This window comes from Arachis stenosperma, chromosome 6, assembly GCF_014773155.1.
Source record: "Arachis stenosperma cultivar V10309 chromosome 6, arast.V10309.gnm1.PFL2, whole genome shotgun sequence".
Classification (NCBI taxonomy): domain Eukaryota; kingdom Viridiplantae; phylum Streptophyta; class Magnoliopsida; order Fabales; family Fabaceae; genus Arachis; species Arachis stenosperma.
Genome location: NC_080382.1, coordinates 16,117,824 through 16,136,746, shown reverse-complemented (window position 1 = coordinate 16,136,746; position 18,923 = coordinate 16,117,824). Strand labels below are relative to the sequence as shown.

General features: G+C 33.8%; 4 protein-coding genes and 1 non-coding gene across 8 annotated transcripts; 2 read left to right on the top strand and 3 right to left on the bottom strand.

Moving 5' to 3' along the window:
• Window positions 1-164: 164 nt before the first annotated feature.
• Window positions 165-2,122, top strand: LOC130935802 (uncharacterized). Its single transcript, XM_057865704.1, has one exon. It carries the CDS (start codon window positions 275-277, stop codon window positions 2,006-2,008), a length of 1,734 nt encoding a protein of 577 aa, XP_057721687.1. The 5' UTR covers window positions 165-274; the 3' UTR covers window positions 2,009-2,122.
• A 78-nt stretch (window positions 2,123-2,200) lies between these two features.
• On the bottom strand, window positions 2,201-5,673 carry LOC130935803 (metal tolerance protein C2). Its single transcript, XM_057865705.1, has 10 exons — window positions 4,990-5,673; window positions 4,777-4,885; window positions 4,124-4,163; window positions 3,773-3,849; window positions 3,586-3,674; window positions 3,389-3,458; window positions 3,246-3,284; window positions 2,962-3,112; window positions 2,630-2,719; window positions 2,201-2,541 (listed from the first exon to the last, which is right to left on the bottom strand). The coding sequence occupies exons 1-10, from the start codon at window positions 5,363-5,365 to the stop codon at window positions 2,440-2,442; spliced, it is 1,143 nt and encodes a 380-aa protein (XP_057721688.1). The 5' UTR covers window positions 5,366-5,673; the 3' UTR covers window positions 2,201-2,439.
• A 183-nt stretch (window positions 5,674-5,856) lies between these two features.
• On the top strand, window positions 5,857-5,946 carry LOC130938676 (small nucleolar RNA Z161/Z228). Its single transcript, XR_009069833.1, has one exon. It is a non-coding gene; the product is annotated as a small nucleolar RNA Z161/Z228 (small nucleolar RNA).
• A 122-nt stretch (window positions 5,947-6,068) lies between these two features.
• On the bottom strand, window positions 6,069-9,126 carry LOC130935804 (nudix hydrolase 23, chloroplastic). 4 transcript variants are annotated; one of them, XR_009067968.1, is made up of 8 exons: window positions 8,691-9,126; window positions 8,309-8,437; window positions 7,963-8,039; window positions 7,646-7,781; window positions 7,405-7,545; window positions 6,994-7,292; window positions 6,770-6,834; window positions 6,069-6,568 (listed from the first exon to the last, which is right to left on the bottom strand). XR_009067968.1 is itself a non-coding variant. In XM_057865706.1 (8 exons), exons 1-7 carry the CDS (start codon window positions 8,919-8,921, stop codon window positions 6,774-6,776), a joined length of 834 nt encoding a protein of 277 aa, XP_057721689.1. In that variant the 5' UTR covers window positions 8,922-9,122; the 3' UTR covers window positions 6,132-6,568; window positions 6,770-6,773. The 4 variants fall into 4 exon arrangements, 2 of the variants coding, with proteins under 2 accessions (XP_057721689.1, XP_057721690.1); XR_009067969.1 differs by having other exon boundaries at window positions 6,071-6,568; window positions 6,770-6,919; window positions 7,234-7,292; window positions 8,691-9,125; XM_057865706.1 differs by having other exon boundaries at window positions 6,132-6,568; window positions 7,234-7,292; window positions 8,691-9,122.
• A 466-nt stretch (window positions 9,127-9,592) lies between these two features.
• On the bottom strand, window positions 9,593-12,590 carry LOC130935805 (uncharacterized). Its single transcript, XM_057865708.1, has 7 exons — window positions 12,334-12,590; window positions 11,923-12,015; window positions 10,907-11,039; window positions 10,291-10,579; window positions 10,123-10,177; window positions 9,922-10,009; window positions 9,593-9,821 (listed from the first exon to the last, which is right to left on the bottom strand). Exons 1-6 carry the CDS (start codon window positions 12,460-12,462, stop codon window positions 9,935-9,937), a joined length of 774 nt encoding a protein of 257 aa, XP_057721691.1. The 5' UTR covers window positions 12,463-12,590; the 3' UTR covers window positions 9,593-9,821; window positions 9,922-9,934.
• Between the last annotated feature and the right edge of the window lie 6,333 nt (window positions 12,591-18,923).

Here is an 18,923-nt window from a genome sequence, read left to right as displayed (position 1 = left end):
AAAGAGAAGAACTTTCCCTTCCTTTTGTAGAAAAGTAAATCCTATTCTGCATTGGATAAACAAAGAATAATAAGCATACCACATCAATTCCTTCTTTGATGTCTTTCTTCACGTGAAGTAAACTTGATGCCTAATTAACAGTAACCAAATACTCAAGAATCGAATTTGGAAAATGACCAAAAATAAAAACACTACTCTTATTTATATCCCTTGTCTCCCTCAGTTCAAAGAATTCCAAACTTGTGCATTTTGCTATTGAAACTGTCAAACAAACATGGACCAAAAGATTGAGCATTTCAGCCATGTCCACCCATTGCTATTGAAAGAGGATCACAAGAATGAAGATGATGGGGTGAAACTAGTTTCCTGCTCAGCCTGTGAGGAACAGATTTCAGGTCCTTCCTATTCTTGTAAAGAATGCAACTACATTCTTCACAAATCATGCATAGAACTTCCACTCAAATTGAAGCATCCCTTGCACCCTCAACACCCTCTCACACTCCTTTCAACTCCACCTTATGATGCAGGGTACTTTTGTGATGCATGCAGAGGAACCTTCAACAATGGATTTGTCTACCATTGCTCTCTTTGCACCTATGATCTTGACATATCATGTGCTTCTACATGGCACCCTGATGATGGCCATGTTCATGCCTTCATTTCCTTGAATAGTTTGCAGCCATTTGTTTGTTATGCTTGTGGAGGCGAAGCTGGCGAGGGCTCGGCCTCCTTTTGCACTGCTTGCCAGATTTGGGTTCATTGCAGCTGTGCTGAATTGCCTCATACCATCATAAAACACTTCCATCATCATCCTTTGCAGCTCACCTATTCGCTTAATCGTGTTTACGGATTCAGGGATGACATAACTTGTGGTGTATGTCATGGAACAATGAGTTCAGGATTTGCAGGTTATTATTGTTCAGATTGCAGATTTCCAATGCATTTGAAGTGTCCAGCAAAACAAGAAGAGGATTTTGAGTCTGATACTGAAGAAGAAAAGGATCATGAAGATGAAACGCTTGCTCTTGATAAGGACAAAGAATCCAATGTTGATTTCGGACATAACCATTTGTTAACATTGATAGAGGAACTGAGTTTGGAATTTGCTGATAAACTCTGTGATGGGTGTGTACAAGCCATCACTGCACCACCATTGTATTCTTGTTCAGAGAATTGTGGTTTCCTTCTTCATAAGAGCTGTGCTGATTTGCCTAGAACAAAGCAGCACCGGTTTCATCCTCATCCTTTGACTCTTCATTCTAAGGCACCTTCTTATGATGGCATTTATAGGTGTGATAGCTGCAAATCATTGAGCAATGGCTTCGTGTATCGCTGCGACGAGTGTCAGTTCGACCTTGATGTTCGTTGTGGCACCCTTGAGGACAAAGTTAAGCATGAAAGCCACAAGCATCCTCTTTCCGTAGAGAAGACAAACATTGCAAGGGAATGCAAATGTTGTCACTCTCCATCAAAATATGTGCTTGTATGTGATGTTTGTGATGATTTTGCCATTGATTGTGGGTGTGCTAATCTACCCTCTAAGATTTGGAACAAGTGTGACAAACATGTTCTGAGTCTAATCTACAATGGTCAAGGTAAATTGATGGAATGCAATAACTGTGGCATTTGCAGAGAGAAAATATCTCCAAAGAAATGGTTGTACTATTGTGAAGAATGTGATTTTGGTGCTCATCCTTCTTGTGTAGTTGACAAGTCTTGTAGTAGTGTCAAATTTGGAGGCACTTTCCAATATGATGCACACTCTCACCCTCTTGCATTGGTTGAAGAAACTGGGAAGCACCCTCCTCCTCCATGTGAAGCTTGTGGTGAAGGCTGCAAAGGTTGGACACTTGAATGTGAGCAATGCAAATGCTACTTCCACAGAGAGGGGAAATGTTTCTGGGAGCAGCTTAAGAAGAGTTCACAGTACTTGACACTATCTAGAACGATGAGGCATAAATTTGCAGCAAATGTGTTGGCTGCCACTCCCAATGTAACTGATAAATGAGAGCCTAATAATTTCAAATGATTTAGCTTTTATTCCTATCCTATAGTATTCTGTGTATAATGTGTGATTAAACTATATACATAAATTCTTTATTTATGATGATAAATACCTTGTTCGTGCAACTCTTTATGCATTAATATTTTTTCATGTACACATTGTTAGAAATGAGTGTTATTAAATGAGTTCCGCCAATTACTTTTTCCATTGTTAACCATTACTAAAAATTTTGCAAATTTGCATCCATATATTTCTGTTTAGCTTTGGCAGGGAACAAAATACTGCTAAAAATCAACTATCAACTATAAACTATTCCCTAATAAAATCATACTTGCATCCCTTCCCCAGTAAACAAACAATGAACTTTGATGTGTTGTATCCTCTGCAATAAACCATTAGCAAAATAAAATTTGAAGACAAGAAAACAAGAAGTGTCAAGTATGATCAGTCTGCACGGTGAGGTCCTGCACACCCAAATCATGGTATAGACCATGCACAAATTCGAGGATTGGCCGATCATCAATCCCTTTCTTCACCTGTCACCATCATCCACTAAAACTCAGTATCTACATTTAGTTAGTTATCCTGTCAAGAAAACACATTAGAGAACAACGAATGAATTACCTGAATTGACAATGAACCAACAACATGACCTGGCACCAATTCCCAAAAACGCGCCTGGGAGACTTCCAGAACATCTTCCTGAGCAGTAATCTAACCAAAATAAAGTATTCTTAGAAGCGAAACATTGACTCGTGAAGCAACATGTCAAAAGGAGAAGCTAACACAAGACTGAAGCGAGCAAATTTCAACCAAACACCAAAACACAAACATCCTTATAGCTGATTAGAACAATAACTTTGCGAAGTTTTAAGTACAAACATGTGGGATATGCATATGCCCAAGTCAGATGGGAGCATTGGGCGAAGCACATTTATCACAAGTAAAGTAATAACCTGTCTCAAGCATTTGCTCAAAGCAGTTTTCGGAATGCTGGGAGATGCCATTTGTAGCAAGACACCGCCAGTTGCCCTAAAGAGTGGAAGAACAATCGTAAACACAGCAGCAGCAACAAGTCCCAAACACAAGACTTCTGCATTCTGAACCCTGTGAAGGAGACAAAAACAAGTAAAAATCACAGGATCTCAAGTACTATGATTAGGAAAATCTCAAGCTCTTAATGCTTATTTTCATTCCATCCTCTCAGGATTGTAGTAACATAAAACGAAACAGTACTTACCCAATTGACAATAACCATGATGCCAATATCAGACCTGCACTGAGAAACCATTGAAGTATATAAGCTTGATTTGAATTTATAAAGAGGAAAGGAAAAACATTAACAATTTTGTGTTGCTATATTTCACATGCAAGAATATCTACCTGCGAATGGAATCTGCAAGAACATGTAGGCAAACTGAATGGTTATTCATATCTTCAGCATTTCTGTAAGCTGGAAGACGGATTCGAGAAGAATCAGATAAAGATTCAAGGTTCAAAAGGAATCCATGCATGAACATCCATACAAAATGATGAAAGGTTACATCAAGAAAATGTTAAACATTCAAAGAAATACTAACCAAGATTAATCCGAGCATAGTTCCGAAAGAACCACACACCGATGAGATTCACAATTAAATTGGTAACCGCAGAAACAATTAAGTAATGCCTTCAAACAAAACATGGTCAGCATAAAATCGTCAGGGAGGAAAAAAAAAAAAAAAAGCGTCCCCAGATACAGAGAAACAGGCAAGCAGTGTGACTTACTTGTGCTCTGATTCATCTTGTATGAATGCATGGAGTGCTTCAACTGCTAGGGAGAATGACATAAACAAAAGAAACAGCTGTCTACACAAGCAGCAGAAAATGAAAATTGAATATGTTAGTGCATATGACAATATTTCCTTTTACCATGCAAAACTATCTAGCATCTTATATTAGTGAGGGTTCAACTCAACAAGACTATATTAGGAGACAAAAGCTTGTTGAAAAATGGTCATCACTTTTGTTACATGAGGATCATTCTGTAAATTAATGATAGCATCAGGCAACCAATTAACTATAATGCAAAGGAAACAACTGCATAAGACAGCAGTAATGGAAATGGGGAATACTTACGGCATTGGTGAATGCAGACAAAACTTCTAGCCTTTTATATCTGAAATGAATGCACCACATTAGTTAAGCTCATAATTAGGTATTTGAAATTTGAAATTATTAACCAAGAAAGTAAATAAGAGTTCAAATAATGTGTACACACAGACAAAGTTCCAGTTATAAGTGAATCCACCATTAATTAACTGTTGGACAAATACATAATCTTGCATGATGCAAGCACAGACAAGAAGACACATGGGATAAATTTTTAATAGTGCATGAGATGCATTACAGGCACACCTAGACACATGGCCATGAAAAACTTCAAAGTCCAACAGATGTCGGTATAACCACAGCCATCTTCAACAAATCCATCTCTTTGTTGTCCAAAAATAGTTTAAAACTCCAACTCTAACATTATATGAGAACTAGCTCATGGTATAAAATTAAGAATAACTATGTTCATGAAAAGATAAACACATCACACAAATGTTTCACAATGCACAACTTTGTCATACAAATTCAAACATACCTTACTAATTCTACAGAGTGAATGTTTGATACTACCAAGAGTTTTTCTATTTTTCCTTTTGCTCTTTACCAATGTGAAGAACATACTTCACAGTTTACACACGAAAATACTCACACTCTACATAATGAAGGTATGTATTTACCCATAAGTATATTCTCGATCAGGTTTGTTCCTTGATGCAGCCATAACAAATAGAGAAAATGTCAAAAGACCACATCCAAAAGTCAAATGAAACGCATCAGACACCAAACCTGAAAAAAAAAAAAAAGGAACCGAGGGTTCAACTTTAACAAAATTGAGCTCTGCATAAAATCATATATCATAAAATCTCACAAAAACTCACACAGAATCTTACCAACACGGCCAGTGAAGAGGCCAAAGAGTAACTCAACAGTAGAGTAGGCCACATTCAAAGAGATCATCAAAAAGAGTCTCTTCATGTACCTATGACCAGACCTAATGTTCCTAAACACACCAAAAACGAAGGAAGGAAAAGACGATCTTTCCGTGGACCCAGTGAGCTTGTCGTAACGGTGCACCGGGTTGGGAATGTCTATGCTGGAATCAGTTCGGGACAAAAAAGGTCTCCCCGAATCGACGGCAATCGGCGTATGAGGCTGCTGCTGCTGTTGGAACGAAGTTTGCCGCGAAAACGCGAACCTTCGATCGCTGCCGGTACCGAACCCGAAATCGCCGTTCATGGAGCTCCGTGGTGAGTCTCGAGCTTCCATCTTCGGGTCCCAGAAACGAAACCGGATAAAGATCCGAACTTCGGAGTTTGGAGGAAAAGATACTGATTCAGAATCAGCTGGGTTGTTTCATCTGGTGACGAATAAAGGTAGAGGCTTTCGATTTTTGGGGGGAGGCGTGTTTGGAAAAACGGGTTTCTCTGTGATTGGGATTAGGGATAGTTCATTGTTTTTCTTTTTCGTTTTTGCTGGAACTGAACATCATAGATGAATTGAAGCACAAGTCAAAGTAAACTAAAGAAATTTTCTTTTTTCTATTTATGTTTTATTTATTTTTCAGATTTTCAATGAGGTGCGCAAAAGCCCCACACCGGTGGGATCGAGTTGCAAGTTTATTCTACTCTTAATATAAAAATTGGCTTGTGTAGCTCTTTTCCTATTCTGTGGTTTCTTAATCTGGCATCTAATTGGCCTTGTCCATCTCCTAAATTTTCCTTTTCTGGTTTTATTACTTCTGTTTCTAATTTGGTTGAAAACCAAATGATGAATTTGGATTTATATTATCTCACGACGGTCGTCTGAGGTTTCACTTTGATTTATATAATCCAATGGTTCTGATGGTTTTCAATCTTATAAGTTATTATGATGTATGCTTTAAGAAGAGTTCAATTTTGGCCTTTGAAGATGCCAATTGATGTAGGAAGTTTATTTCAGTTTAAGGTCAACTTGCCATACCAGCCTCTCATACCTAACTTACTAAGTTACTAGCCTATAAAGAGATTCTCTTTAGCAAAAGATTAAGCCATAATTATATTATTTACTTATTGCATCATGCAGGCTAAAAGAATGCAGTTTCAAGAATTGGCTTCTTTGTACAGAGAAATCCGAAAAGAATTTGATTTATCTAAATGAACATGTGTGTTTACAATTCCAATAGAGATACAATAGTTGTCAATCTTTGTTCTAAAGTACTAGTTAAGGGTGAGCATGATTGCAACTACACATTTTGAGAACATCCCTTGAGGAAGTTAAGAGTGATCATGAACTGCAACATTTCTTCCTTACGTTGAAACAGCTGCTCATCATAACAATGTTGGGGTTAAGAGAGTAATTTGGGTAAATTCTGTGCTGTCTGACATAACAAAAACAAAAGTATTGGGCCACTGCAAGAGACAAAGAACACTGCAGGCGTACTGAACTCAAGACAGATTTTTCAACTTGCAATCTTCAGATATCCAGAATGTACTGCAACAAACAAAATGATTGATTAAAGCAAGATTGTGGATGTATCATCACTGAGTCATGATGAAAGATTTGTAAGAATGATGTAATGCTAGTTGGGTGTTTAGGAGTTAATTATTGACAACAATTAAAATACGTAACAAAATGTCTGAAAATGCATATGATGGTATACAGGGTTTACATGAAATGCCATAGGGAATTTACCTTCTCACAAGTGCATATGATGATCCAATGTATAGGCATGAATATCTGAAGGACTCGTACCGGGCCTAATAACAACCATCGGATTGAAATCAAGCAGCATGATCAAGAATTTCAGAAATATTCCATCAAACAGTTTACACAAGCCTTGTACTACCAAACAAGTAAAGAGCAGTAATTACATACTACAATTAAGTATACAAGATCATCTTCAAAAGAAAACTCACTGATTTCACGTGTCTGCAAAAAATATGACGATGCAAAGTGCAAACTCTAGTTCATTTTGTGCAATTTTGCTAATCATGAGACAACCCAATCCACGCAACAAGTTGAGATCCATGTACTTAAGAAGGCCAACATAACTTTGTCCAAATGAATCACTGCTTTCTAAAATAATATTCTTTCTTCTCTCAAATATATGATGCATAAGATTCTGCGGAAACATAGTGTATTTAGGAAGAAAATACCTTTTGTTGATGATGCCATAATGGAATTTAGGTTTTCCAGCCTTAACATCCTCAACATACTGCAGCCACGACCCACAAACAACATGAGATGCACAGTATGAGTGTGCAAAGACCAAAAGAATAAAAAATGAAAGTAAAAGCAGCCCAAGTCTAGAAATATGTGAATCATACCAAACTTAAGGTAACCACCATTGATGAAAAGGATAGAGAATCGATAGGTATTTCATCAACCGGAAATAGTTGGCATTCTGATGATTCTGGACCCGGTGAAAAGTGGGGTGTCTTCAGTTTTGCTAAGAATATCATATAAGTCTGCCTCAAACATGCCATAATCATTATCAAATTCTTAAACTAGAAAAGTGAATATCCATAAATAAATAAATAAGAAGATAAATCAAAGCTTCTGTCTCACTTGTCCGATTAAAGGAATATCCAATTGAGCAAACGGAGAAATAACTTCCACATCAGCGTTTGCTTCTTCCCTCGTTTCCCTTATAGCACCTTCCACAGCTGATTCTCCAATTTCCAAATAACCAGCAGGAAGCGTCCTTATTGACACCAAAATATGGAATTGAATTAACATAGCTCCTATGAGATAAGGAAAAAGCTTCATGCTTACAGTGAATGCATTAGCATCTTTAACATACATACATGGTTCTGGGGGATATCATGTAATATGAATGAGATCAGAATCAATGTAAATAGACTGTTCAAAAATTCCATTCCTACCAAAGGCCATGAGATGGTTGAATATTCCTCTTGCAAAGAAGGACCTTGTTATCATGATCGATGAGGCAACCGACTACCTACTTCGCCAGCCAAAAATTATGTCACATTCATAAGCAAGTAATTAGTGTTTTGCTTTTTTTATGAACACAATGAATGGAATACGTGCCTGTGTGTATTAAATAATTCTTTTCTGGACATAAGTCAGAGAATTCATTAAAGCAATAAGGCATGCTATATGTATATATCTTAACCTCCATCAACACATCACATCACCTCCACAATAAATCCTAAAGCTTATAGTAAGTGACATCAAAAGGAAGCTGATAAGCTAAATTCAGGTAGGTACCATTTTTGGATTCTGATAAGCAATCTTCCCACAAAGTGTACAAATGGCTCTCAATTTTTCTTCTCCATCAGGTATATCATGCTTTGTTGGACCACCACACCACTGACAGAACTTGATGTTTCGAACACCCTAAGTTGTTATGCAACAAAGCTAAATCAATTATGAACTATGTAGATACATGCTCTCGCATAAGATCTTAATACTTGTGACTAGTTGCAACAACAACATATCTTGTACAATTGCGAATATGGAATATTATAAAATCAGCTCTGCACCTATCAACCCCTCATCCCAATTCTCTCAAAAGATCCAATCTTTGAAATTTAAATTGACAGAATCTTTAGCATTAGGAAAGGGTAAAAAAGCGAGAGAGAAAACTCACAGCAGAATGAAGTAGTGGTGGGGGTGGTGGTGATGATGAAGCGTGAAAGGGAGTGAATCGAAGCCTGCGAGGTCGGGGCGTGGAAGAATCGATGGAAGGGTATGGGATTGGGGAGAATGAGGAAAAGGGTTTGGAATTGAAAGAAGATGAAATAGAAATGAAGGAAAGGGGTTGTTTGAGGCTCCAACAACGGAGGGTAACACACCCACGTATCTGAATAGCTTTCAGCATTCTTCTGCTTCTCTCAAAGGATCAAAGGTTCTATTTTGGAACCCACACCATTCAATGTTCCTCTTCTCCTGCTACTACTTCATGCTTCATTTCTCATCTGCTACACTCACGCCAATCCCAAATTTCGGATAAATTTTCTAATTATTTAATTTTAATGAAGGGTTAACAATATAACCATATCCCCCTAACCAACGGTTGGTTGAAGGAATAGTTAGTTGCACGCTATCGAGTCATTACATACATAAAACAAGATTTGAATTCTAACAACTAATTGACCAATTACTCGACCAACTCAAGTTAGTTCTCTATCAGTGAATTTGTTAATGTCGGATCAATCAAAGTAAAAAAATAAGCCTGAATATTCAAATGTGGTTATCAATTAAACAAAAAAAAAATTAGAAGTTTCTCTTTCAACCATAATCCCTCCCTCATTTTGTAGGATTTGACTTTCTTTAAATTATTTTTTCTTTCTCCCCACAAAAATATTCCCTGCTAATAAGCGAAAGACAGAGGAGAACACATTAAATTGTTAATATAAGAATATTCGCTTTTGCTCCAAGCCACAATTGGATGTCCCCTTCTTAAACGAAGAAAGCATATCGATCAACAAAGGGATGTAACCATTAGGAGATTTTGAGAATTATATGCTGCTTAATGCAGTACAACAAATATAACTTAAATACATCCGAGAAAAAAAATGTTAATATTATTAATGATACATTTGTAATTGTGAAATAGTATACACATTATTTCCACTATTATCTAATAAAATTAATCAACAAACTAGAAATACAAAGAAAGGAAGCTCCTTGTGTTAAATTAGCATGGTCAAACATACACCAGCTCTCTTGGAGAAAGGCCTCACTGTTGACCACTCAAGTCCTAGGGATTTAAGCTTCTCTGCCAAACATTTGAAAATACAAGAAATTTATCAAGAGAAAACAAATGTTACATGAGGTGAACAGAGAGAATGGAAAATTCTAGAAAAGGAAATACATACATGAGGAGCATCCTTAATCCAAGGCCAGCTTATCACATAAAGACTGATAAGCCGCACTGCAGAGCTTGAATTTCTCCTCCGCTATACCCTACCAATATACAGAATGTAAAATAGATCATAAAATTTGATAGAAAATCTGGAGTAAGGAAAAGAACAAGGAAGGAGTGGGGAATATAATCAGTTGTTAGAGCTTGGCAACACCTTGGAAGAGCCTTGATGACGATCTGGATGCCACTTTAGAGCACAGACGCGATACCTGACGACAAAAATGGTAATATCATAAGTAAAACACAAAAAAAAAAAACAGTAACTTTGGCCACCTAGCATTTTGGTGAAGGGAAAGGGACAGAAGAAGAATTAAGAACCTACGCATTTTTCACTTCTTCAAGTTTCAGAGGACCAGAAGGACTCAATCCAAGGGCTAATCTATCTGTAGTTAAATCTGAATGTAAACTATCAGACTCGGATGCAGAGTCATAATCGCTTTCACTCCGATGTCTCCAGCTCCAAGATTTCTCATAATTAGAAAAGCGTGCAGACCTCCTCCACTGAGGATTTTCCTCATTGATGAAGGACCAGTAGTGGTATCTATTCCCACCAAAGGTAGAGCGGAAAATGGTTTCAATATCGAAATCATCTTCACAAAAGAATGGATCTCCTAAAGAAATCAAGTTTGACTGCATTTAGTAATGACTCCACAATATGCTTTATATCCCATCTGGAATGTTATATTTTATATTAAAAGTAAAAACAGAAATGCTGAAATTCGGTCCTCATTTAAGAAAGCTTATGATGATAGATCAAATCATCAAATCAAATTAATTCATGGTCTCTGGCTCTTTAATCTCTCAAAATTCTACTTGTGCAGACAGTAAGTTTCCCGGACCAGATTCGATTAGAAAATTTCCACAGAAGAAATCAGCGTACAACTATATGATACATATGAAATATTCTATGACACCATAAGTATTTCAGACGCCCTTACTTCTGTATCGATGACTTCCTTGACCGTTATTCCTGTGCTTTCCAGAGGCTCCAGCGGTATATTGCTTTCTAAACCATGACGGCCCCCTACTTGAAGATGGATCATCCTCATCATCAATATCTTGCTTCCATCTCTAACCATACAGAAAAGAAAGCAACCATAACCACTTTAGATGCAACTTCGTAAGAGATACTAATGATAATCATGGAAGATTAGAAGCAGAGGAACCTCCTAGACAGTATCTATGACCAACACAGTTCATACAGAGAAGACCTAAGTAGATGGATGATAATAGGTACTAGTAAAGATAAGATGGGAAGGAGAGCTGAGAGCATGAAAGGTCATCCAAATAACCCTAAAATCTGAAGTACCAACTTTAGCAAAGAGTTCCATAATTAATGTGTATAAACAGAGGCCATCTCATCATTTCACAGCATTTTGAACATTATAACAGTTAAAGGAGATAAAAGGATATATACATAAAAACTTAAGTCACTAATCGTATTGCCAGAACTTAAGAATGTCAGAAATCATGTTCATTCTGATAGAAATTTAATTGCAGAAATAATGAAATATAACCTAGAATGGAACAAATGTGAAGGGAAACGATGGGTATTGTATAAATTGTTCCAGTTACCCTTCATAAGTATTATTTCTAGGATGGAAACTCCTCTAAAGTACACAAGTTGGCAAAGTGAGCAAGTAGGGGTTGTAGCACCCTTGGATGATTAAATCCAGTCAAAATAACAAACATAAAACACAACAAAATCAAAGTCCAAAGAAATGCAAATAGAAATGAATAACTGCAGCAAGATTAAAATGAATAAATGATCAAGAGTCTTATTGACAACCATATGATCGAGTTATCCGGTTCCAAATTTGACCATCTGTCTCAATTTGTTGTGAAGAATGAGAAAAGCACATACAAATGGACACAGAGATGAATAAGAGAATATCAAGATAAGTTTGTTATCCGTGCATTGAAAAATTGTGCAAGCATGACAAGCATCACGAACCTGAAATAGGAACTCTGCATAATCATTCATACTGCGAATTATTCTTTGCTTTCCATGCATTTTCCTAAACCTTCTCGAGTAATGGTTGCATTTCTGCAATATAACAATTAAGCAATGCTTTCACCCCCTAAATAGAAAAGGCCTAAACAGCAAAATTCAACACCTCACAAATTTCTTAATCTTAAAACAAAAACAAACACTTTAACATTTTTAAATCAACCGTGTAGATTGCAAAATCTTAAAACTCCAGGATCATTATCATAAAAAAAACATTTTGCTTTGTAACGATTCCATAAATTGTCGACAAAAGTTGATAGAGAATCAGAAACAAGCGAAAATTAAAAGAGAGTAAATTGGAATTCTAATGGCGAATGAAAGAGTATGATTAAGCGAAGAAAAAGGGAAACTAACAGAATCCCAGGAATTACGCCGTTTGCGTTCCAAGAAGGGAGTGGAATGAAAGAGTGCAGCCCGAAGAGAGAAATGGAGATTGTTGGTGTTAGAGCTCAAGAGTGAGGCTTTCATGGCACCGATGTTCATTGTTTTCGTGGTGGTGGTGGTGATGGTGCAAATCGATCTTGAAAGCAATGAACGATGATGCTTTCAAAGGGGCAAACGAACCCAGTAACCCTTAAACAAAAGAAGGGTTGGGGGATGTCTAATTAACACTCAATATTTTAAAAACGTGTTAGGTTTAAATTTTGCATGCTTTTTTTAAACAAAATAATTAAGCTGCAAGCCTGCAATGCAAGCATAATTATTTAAAGGATTTAACTAATATTTGGTTCCTAAAATTTTGAGTAAAATCTTAATCCGCTCCCAATTATTTTACAAATTTTTATTCTGTTTTTTAGTAATTAAAAAATAATATTGTAATTTTTTACTATTATTTCTATTAAATATTATACTCTTTATTTAATGTTTTTGTTTAAAATTAACATATCTTCTCTATGTATATTGTTAATTCAGAACCTTGTTGTTTTATTTCTTTTTTTTTTCCTTTTTTCTTCTTCTACCACTGTACTTTATTACTATCTCAAACATCGTTATTACCATCAACGCGACTCTATCATCTTCATCTCTTTTAAACCATATTCTTTCACTTTACTGTCATTATTTACCTCACTTTTATCATGTCTATTTCTGTCTTTAATCCTCAATTTTGTCCTTGATACATTCTCATAATTTCACTCATTCCTACAACAATATAATATACTCTTAGATTCATATCTCACTCCGTTTAGTTTTCACGGTCTCTTCTCTTTCTTTTTCTCTCTCCCATTCATCCCTCTTGTCTATAATAGTTTTTTAAATTTTATTAATTTTAAATTTATTTTTTAATTTGTTTAAAAAAAATTAATGTTGCAACAGATAATTTTATTGTTGTTAGAATTAGAAAATGGTGATATCATCGACGAGAATGAGGGGTGAAAGATAGGATTAGACATAATGAAAGTGATAATAAAAGTGGAGTGAGAGGTATGATAAAAGAAAATAATGTAGATGATGGAGAAGGAGGAGGAGAATAAATTTGTGGTGACATTAAAAAGTATTAGTGAGGTGCAATGGCAAATGTTAGATGATAATGGAAGAAAAAAAATTAAAAAAAAAAAGAAGAAGTAAAGCGTTTTGAGATGTGCAAAATGACACTGTTTTGCTAACTCACTATGAGGCAATTTGCCCTTTTAAATAGTTGCTTAACACATGTTGAATTAACAATATATGTAGGTAAGATTCGTTAACTCTGGATGGAGACATTAACAGAGGGGGAATAATACCTGACGGAATTAATCGTAAGGAGCTGTAATATCATTTTTCAATCGATGAGGAGCGGGATGAAAATTTGTGAAATTGTTAGGGGCAGATTAAGAATTTATTCTAAAATTGTACTGTTTGAAAATAGTTTAAAAAGTTATAGCATGCAAACTAAAAATGATTTTCATTGAGCAAATTATAACACTATAATTATATTTAATAAAATAGTTTTTAAAATTTAAAAAGACCATAATAAATACCAACTTTAATTTTGATGCACTGACATTATAAAGTATTTTATACAATAATGTAATAACATTTATTTTTTTGGATGATTATTTACGTAGTTAATGTGAAAGGTAATTATTTTTGCTTATATGATATTACGTAATTAGATACACGTATAAAATTATTTTACACTGACAGTATATCAAAATTAAATTCAATAGACATAAATGTAAAGCTACTTGTATTCTCATAAAATTTTAAAAATGAAAAAAAGACATAAAATAAAACGCAAATCAAATATATAAGACTTCAAATTTTTACGAAAAGGCTCTACATCTATATAAAAATTACATAGATGGTATCCAAGTACTTTCCACTCCACGGGTTTCTCCCAACCCACACATTCGTTTATTTTACACGCGCCTCATATAACGTATATAACATAATCCTTATTTTGCGTGATCAACTTTTCTCAACGTAAACCTTTCTCTTTTCATGTTCTTCTTCTTGTTCTTGTTCTTCTTCTTCTTCTTCCTGTTCTCCTCCTTCTTCTTCTTCAACCTAATTAAATTCGTTTTTCTCCTCTATTCGCGTTATTCTTCTCTGCATTATGGATCTGGATTGAATTCAACGTAATTAGTTTCGTCGATCATCTTCTTTTTTCGTTTTCTTCTTCGATCTGCTATTCTGAATTGAAACAATGAATGAATCAACTTCAAATCAATTGAATGAGTGCGATTTGGATAATTCTTCCGAAACGCATCAATTTGATAAGATTTGGATTATTGAATTTTGAATCGAATTCAATGGAATGAAATTGCTAATTTTATTTGAAGTGAATTGAATGGACTGAGGTGATCTATATCTGAATTGAATTAAATTGAATTGATAATATGTAACTGTGAGTAACTGTGAGTGTGAGTAACTGTCAGTAAATTTGAGTAATTTTTCGATTCGGTAAGTACTAAAGAGTTGATTCACCATATGCATGTGTTCGGTTCGGTATGCAGAAAAGAGTCTAAAAATAATTAGACGAATATATTCTGTTTTGTTCCCTAAGCACTATATAATTGTTTCACCATAATTAAGATTTCGATTCACCATAATTAAGATTTCAGTTCACCATGCAGACTAACTGTGTTGTAAATGAAAATTTTGTCCCAAAAGTAAAAATGATTTTCAAGACACTAAAAAAAGTTAAAAAATTTTACAAATATTATTCCAAACTTACCAATTTTTCTACCAAAATTCAACACCACACAATTTTTTTAATCTTAAAACACAAACAAACACTTTAACATTTTTAAATCAACCGTGTAGATTGCAAAATCTTAAAACTCCAGGATCATTATCATAAAAAAAACATTTTGCTTTGCAACAATTCCATAAATTGTCGACAAAAGTTGATAGAGAATCAGAAACAAGCGAAAATTAAAAGAGAGTAAATTAGAATTCTAATGGCAAATGAAAGAGTATGATTAAGCGAAGAAAAAGGAAAACTAATAGAATCCAAGGAATTACGCCGTTTGCTTTCCAATAAAGAAGTGGAATGAAAGAGTGCAGCCCGAAGAGAGAAATGGAGATTGTTGGTATTAGAGCTCAAGAGTGAGGCTTTCATGGCACCGATGTTCATTGTTTTCGTGGTAGTGGTGGTGATGGTGCAAATCGATCTTAAAAGCAAACGAACCCAGTAACCCTTAAATAAAAGAAGGGGTTCAGGATGTCTAATTAATACTCAATATTTTATAAACGTGTTAGGTTTAAATTTTGCATTCTTTTTTTAAATAAGATAATTAAGCGGCAATGCAAGCATATTTGTTTAAAGGATTTAACTAATATTTGGTTCCTAAAATTTTGAGTAAAATCTCAATCCGCTTCTAATTATTTTACGAGGAAGTATAAGGAGTTAATGGAATATTTATACAATATGTATAATAGAGGTATAAGGATGTTCGATTCAGCAGGATATCAGATGTTTATTATCCTTGGTATCTAGATGGTTATTCTGGATAGTATGAGTGTATTATGTTTGAGAAATTAGTAGTATTTTATCCTGAATGTTCATTTTTTAACTTATATTAGGCCAAATAAATAACCCATTGTACATATTGTACAAATATTCCATTAACTCCTTAGCGAGATTCTTATTTTACAAATTTTTATTCTATTTTTCAGTGATTGAAAAATAATATTGTGATTTTTCACTATTAATTCTATTAGATATTATGCTCTTCTGTTAATATTTTTGTTTAAAACTAACAGATCTTGTCTACATTTATCGTTAATTTAAAACGCTGTTGTTTTATTTTTTCTTTTTCTTTTTTTCTTCTTTTATCAATATACTTTATTACTATCTTAAACATTGCTATCACCATCAACACGACTCTATCATCTTCATTTCTCTCAAACTATACCCTCAGTCCCTTACTTTATTGTCACCATTTACCTTATTTTTACCATGTCTACTTCTGTCTCTAATTCTCAATTTTGTCCTTGACCTATTCTCATAGTCTCACTCATTCTTACAACAATACAATACACTCTAAAATTTATATCTCACTCCACTTAGTTTTTGTGGTCTTTTCTCTCTCCCATTCGTCTTTTGGTTCTGATAATTTTTAAATTTTATTAATTTTGAATTTATATTTTAGTTTGTTTAAAAAAAAATTAATGTTGCAACGGATGATTTTGTTATTTGTTAGAGTTGAGAAATTGTGATATCGTCAACAAGAATAAAGGATAAAAGACAGAATTAGACATAATGAAGGTGGAGTGAGAGAGATATGGTGAAAGAAGATGATAGAGGAAGAGGGGATAAGTTTGTGGTAACATTAAAAGATATTAGTGAGGTACAATGACAAATGTTAGATGATGATGGAGGTGAGGAAGTGAGATAGTGGCAGTTAGGGTGGAGTGAAGAGGTGTGATTATGATGGGATGAACAACCAACGAAAGAAAAAGAAATTAAAAAGAAGTAAAGCGTTTTGAGATGTGTAAATTGGTAGTGTTCTACTAACTCATCACCAGCTGATTTGTCTCTTTAAATGGTTGCTTAACATGTGTTGAGTTAACGATATACGTAGGTAAAATTCGTTAGATCTAGACGGAGACATTAATAGAAGGAGCATGATACCTGACGGAATTAATTGTAAGGAACTGCAATATTATTTTTCAATCGATGAGGTACAAAATGAGAATTTGTGACATTGTTAGGGGGAGGGTTAGGGATTTATTCTAAAATTTTTACTATTTAAAAATAATTTAAAAAGTTGTAGCATGCAAATTAAAAATGATTTTCATTGAGCAAAAATACTGTAATTATATTTAATAAAATAGTTTTTAAAATTAAAAAAGACCATAATAAACACATATTTTAATTTTGATGTATTGATAGTGTAAAATATTGTATACAGTTGTATAATCACATTTATTCTTTTGGATGACCATTTACGCGATTAATATGAAAAGTAATTATTTTTACTTATCTGACATTACGTAATTAAATACACGTATAAAATTATTTTATGTATTCTCATAAAATAAAAAAAGACATAAATCACAAATCAAATATATAAGACTTTAAATTTTTATATTTCTAATGTGTTTTTAATGTATTAAAATATATTAAAAACATCAAAATTACTCTTTTTAATTAGTATAAGTGTCCCTTATTTGTTAGCTGATTCAACTAAAATATTACATAAGAATTAATTTTTAATAAAATCAGAAGACAAGTCAATCTTTTAAATTTTAAAATGTAAAATGGTATTTTAGAAAATAATAAAGTTATAGTTTTATCTTATTAAATACTAATATGTGTAATATTTAAAAGTAAAAACTACTTTTTTATTTAATTTTTTTATATACAATCTAATCTGACCAATGTAAAATTTATTAAGTGCTTAAGATTATAATCAATAGTCAATATATAAAATAAAAACTTTTGATTTTTCAATGCGTGAATGCATAAAAATTTTGAAAACCAACATTGATTTTATACTTTTAATAAAAGTTTATTTATTCAGTATCATTAACTAATGCTTTTAGGATATTAATTAGCAAAACTTCAAAGTATTGCCTTTGAAGAGTGATCTGCATTTGGTTTAGATTAGCAAAAAAAAAAATTTATATAATCATTTTGGATAATAGTAAAATCAACTTATTTTAAATATATAGGGAATTTAATTTCAATACATAGTATAAATAATAAAGTAATTCTAAGAAATTAATATTACAACAATTAATTTGAATAAATATTATACTAGTCTACCAAACAATTTTAGTACAAAGTCACTAAAAATAAACTTTTGTTTAGGATATAAGTAAAAATTTACATGCAATTATTTTTATGTGAATTTGATAGTCAAAAATTATTAAATGATTTAATAAATTTGACAAAATTATTATCTAACAGTTATTAATTATTATATGAAAATGAGTTGGATCTTTTTGGTGGGCCGTTTAAATTTCTCGGTGGGCCGTTTGGAGTTTCTCTGGCCGCGATCATCTCGACGGGGTCGAATTCCTAGAATCTGTTACGGTTCCTACTCCTTCTGCAATCGTAGTCTAGCGTAGGTTTTTGATCTGTATTCTCTACGGGAATTAGTTTGAAAAATCACTTTATCGGTGTGTTCTGACTGGTAGTGTTTGTTGGTGGCGACTCTACTCGCTAGAAACTACATCTGGTGGCGCAACTCTTGGATTATTCAATTTGTGTCTTTGTCTAGGCCTGCAAATGGCCTGCTTCCGTTAGATCGGCAATCATCTCCCTGCGAGTGTCACCTTGGTTGGCTGGGCTACTCTTTCATAGGTTGGATGGTCGCCGTGATCTTTTAAGGTTTGAGTTTATCAGGTTGATATATTAATATATTATCAATATAAAATAATTTATCGCATGAATAATCATCCAAAAAAATATAATTACACCGGTATTAATACATTAAAATTAAATTCTTAAATATAATACTAACACATAATTTAATTTAATATATTTCATATCAAATATAATATAAAAATTT

Bases quoted from the DNA above. Each gene is read 5' to 3' on its own strand.
- LOC130935805 (XM_057865708.1), bottom strand. From the start codon at position 12,462: ATGAACATCGGTGCCATGAAAGCCTCACTCTTGAGCTCTAACACCAAC. The intron at 11,040-11,922 runs GTTCGTGATGCT...CTGTATGGTTAG, and splicing joins ATGCAGAGTTCCTATTTCAG to AGATGGAAGCAAGATATTGA. The intron at 10,010-10,122 runs GTGTTGCCAAGC...GTATATTGGTAG, and splicing joins GTCATCAAGGCTCTTCCAAG to GGTATAGCGGAGGAGAAATT.
- LOC130935804 (XM_057865706.1), bottom strand. From the start codon at position 8,921: ATGCTGAAAGCTATTCAGATACGTGGGTGTGTTACCCTCCGTTGTTGG. The intron at 8,040-8,308 runs GTACCTACCTGA...CTGGCGAAGTAG, and splicing joins CTTATCAGAATCCAAAAATG to GTAGTCGGTTGCCTCATCGA. The intron at 7,293-7,404 runs GTATGATTCACA...TCGTGGCTGCAG, and splicing joins TGGTGGTTACCTTAAGTTTG to TATGTTGAGGATGTTAAGGC.
- LOC130935802 (XM_057865704.1), top strand. From the start codon at position 275: ATGGACCAAAAGATTGAGCATTTCAGCCATGTCCACCCATTGCTATTG.
- LOC130935803 (XM_057865705.1), bottom strand. From the start codon at position 5,365: ATGGAAGCTCGAGACTCACCACGGAGCTCCATGAACGGCGATTTCGGG. The intron at 3,675-3,772 runs GTAAGTCACACT...TTTTGTTTGAAG, and splicing joins CAAGATGAATCAGAGCACAA to GCATTACTTAATTGTTTCTG. The intron at 3,113-3,245 runs GTAAGTACTGTT...TCTCCTTCACAG, and splicing joins TCATGGTTATTGTCAATTGG to GGTTCAGAATGCAGAAGTCT.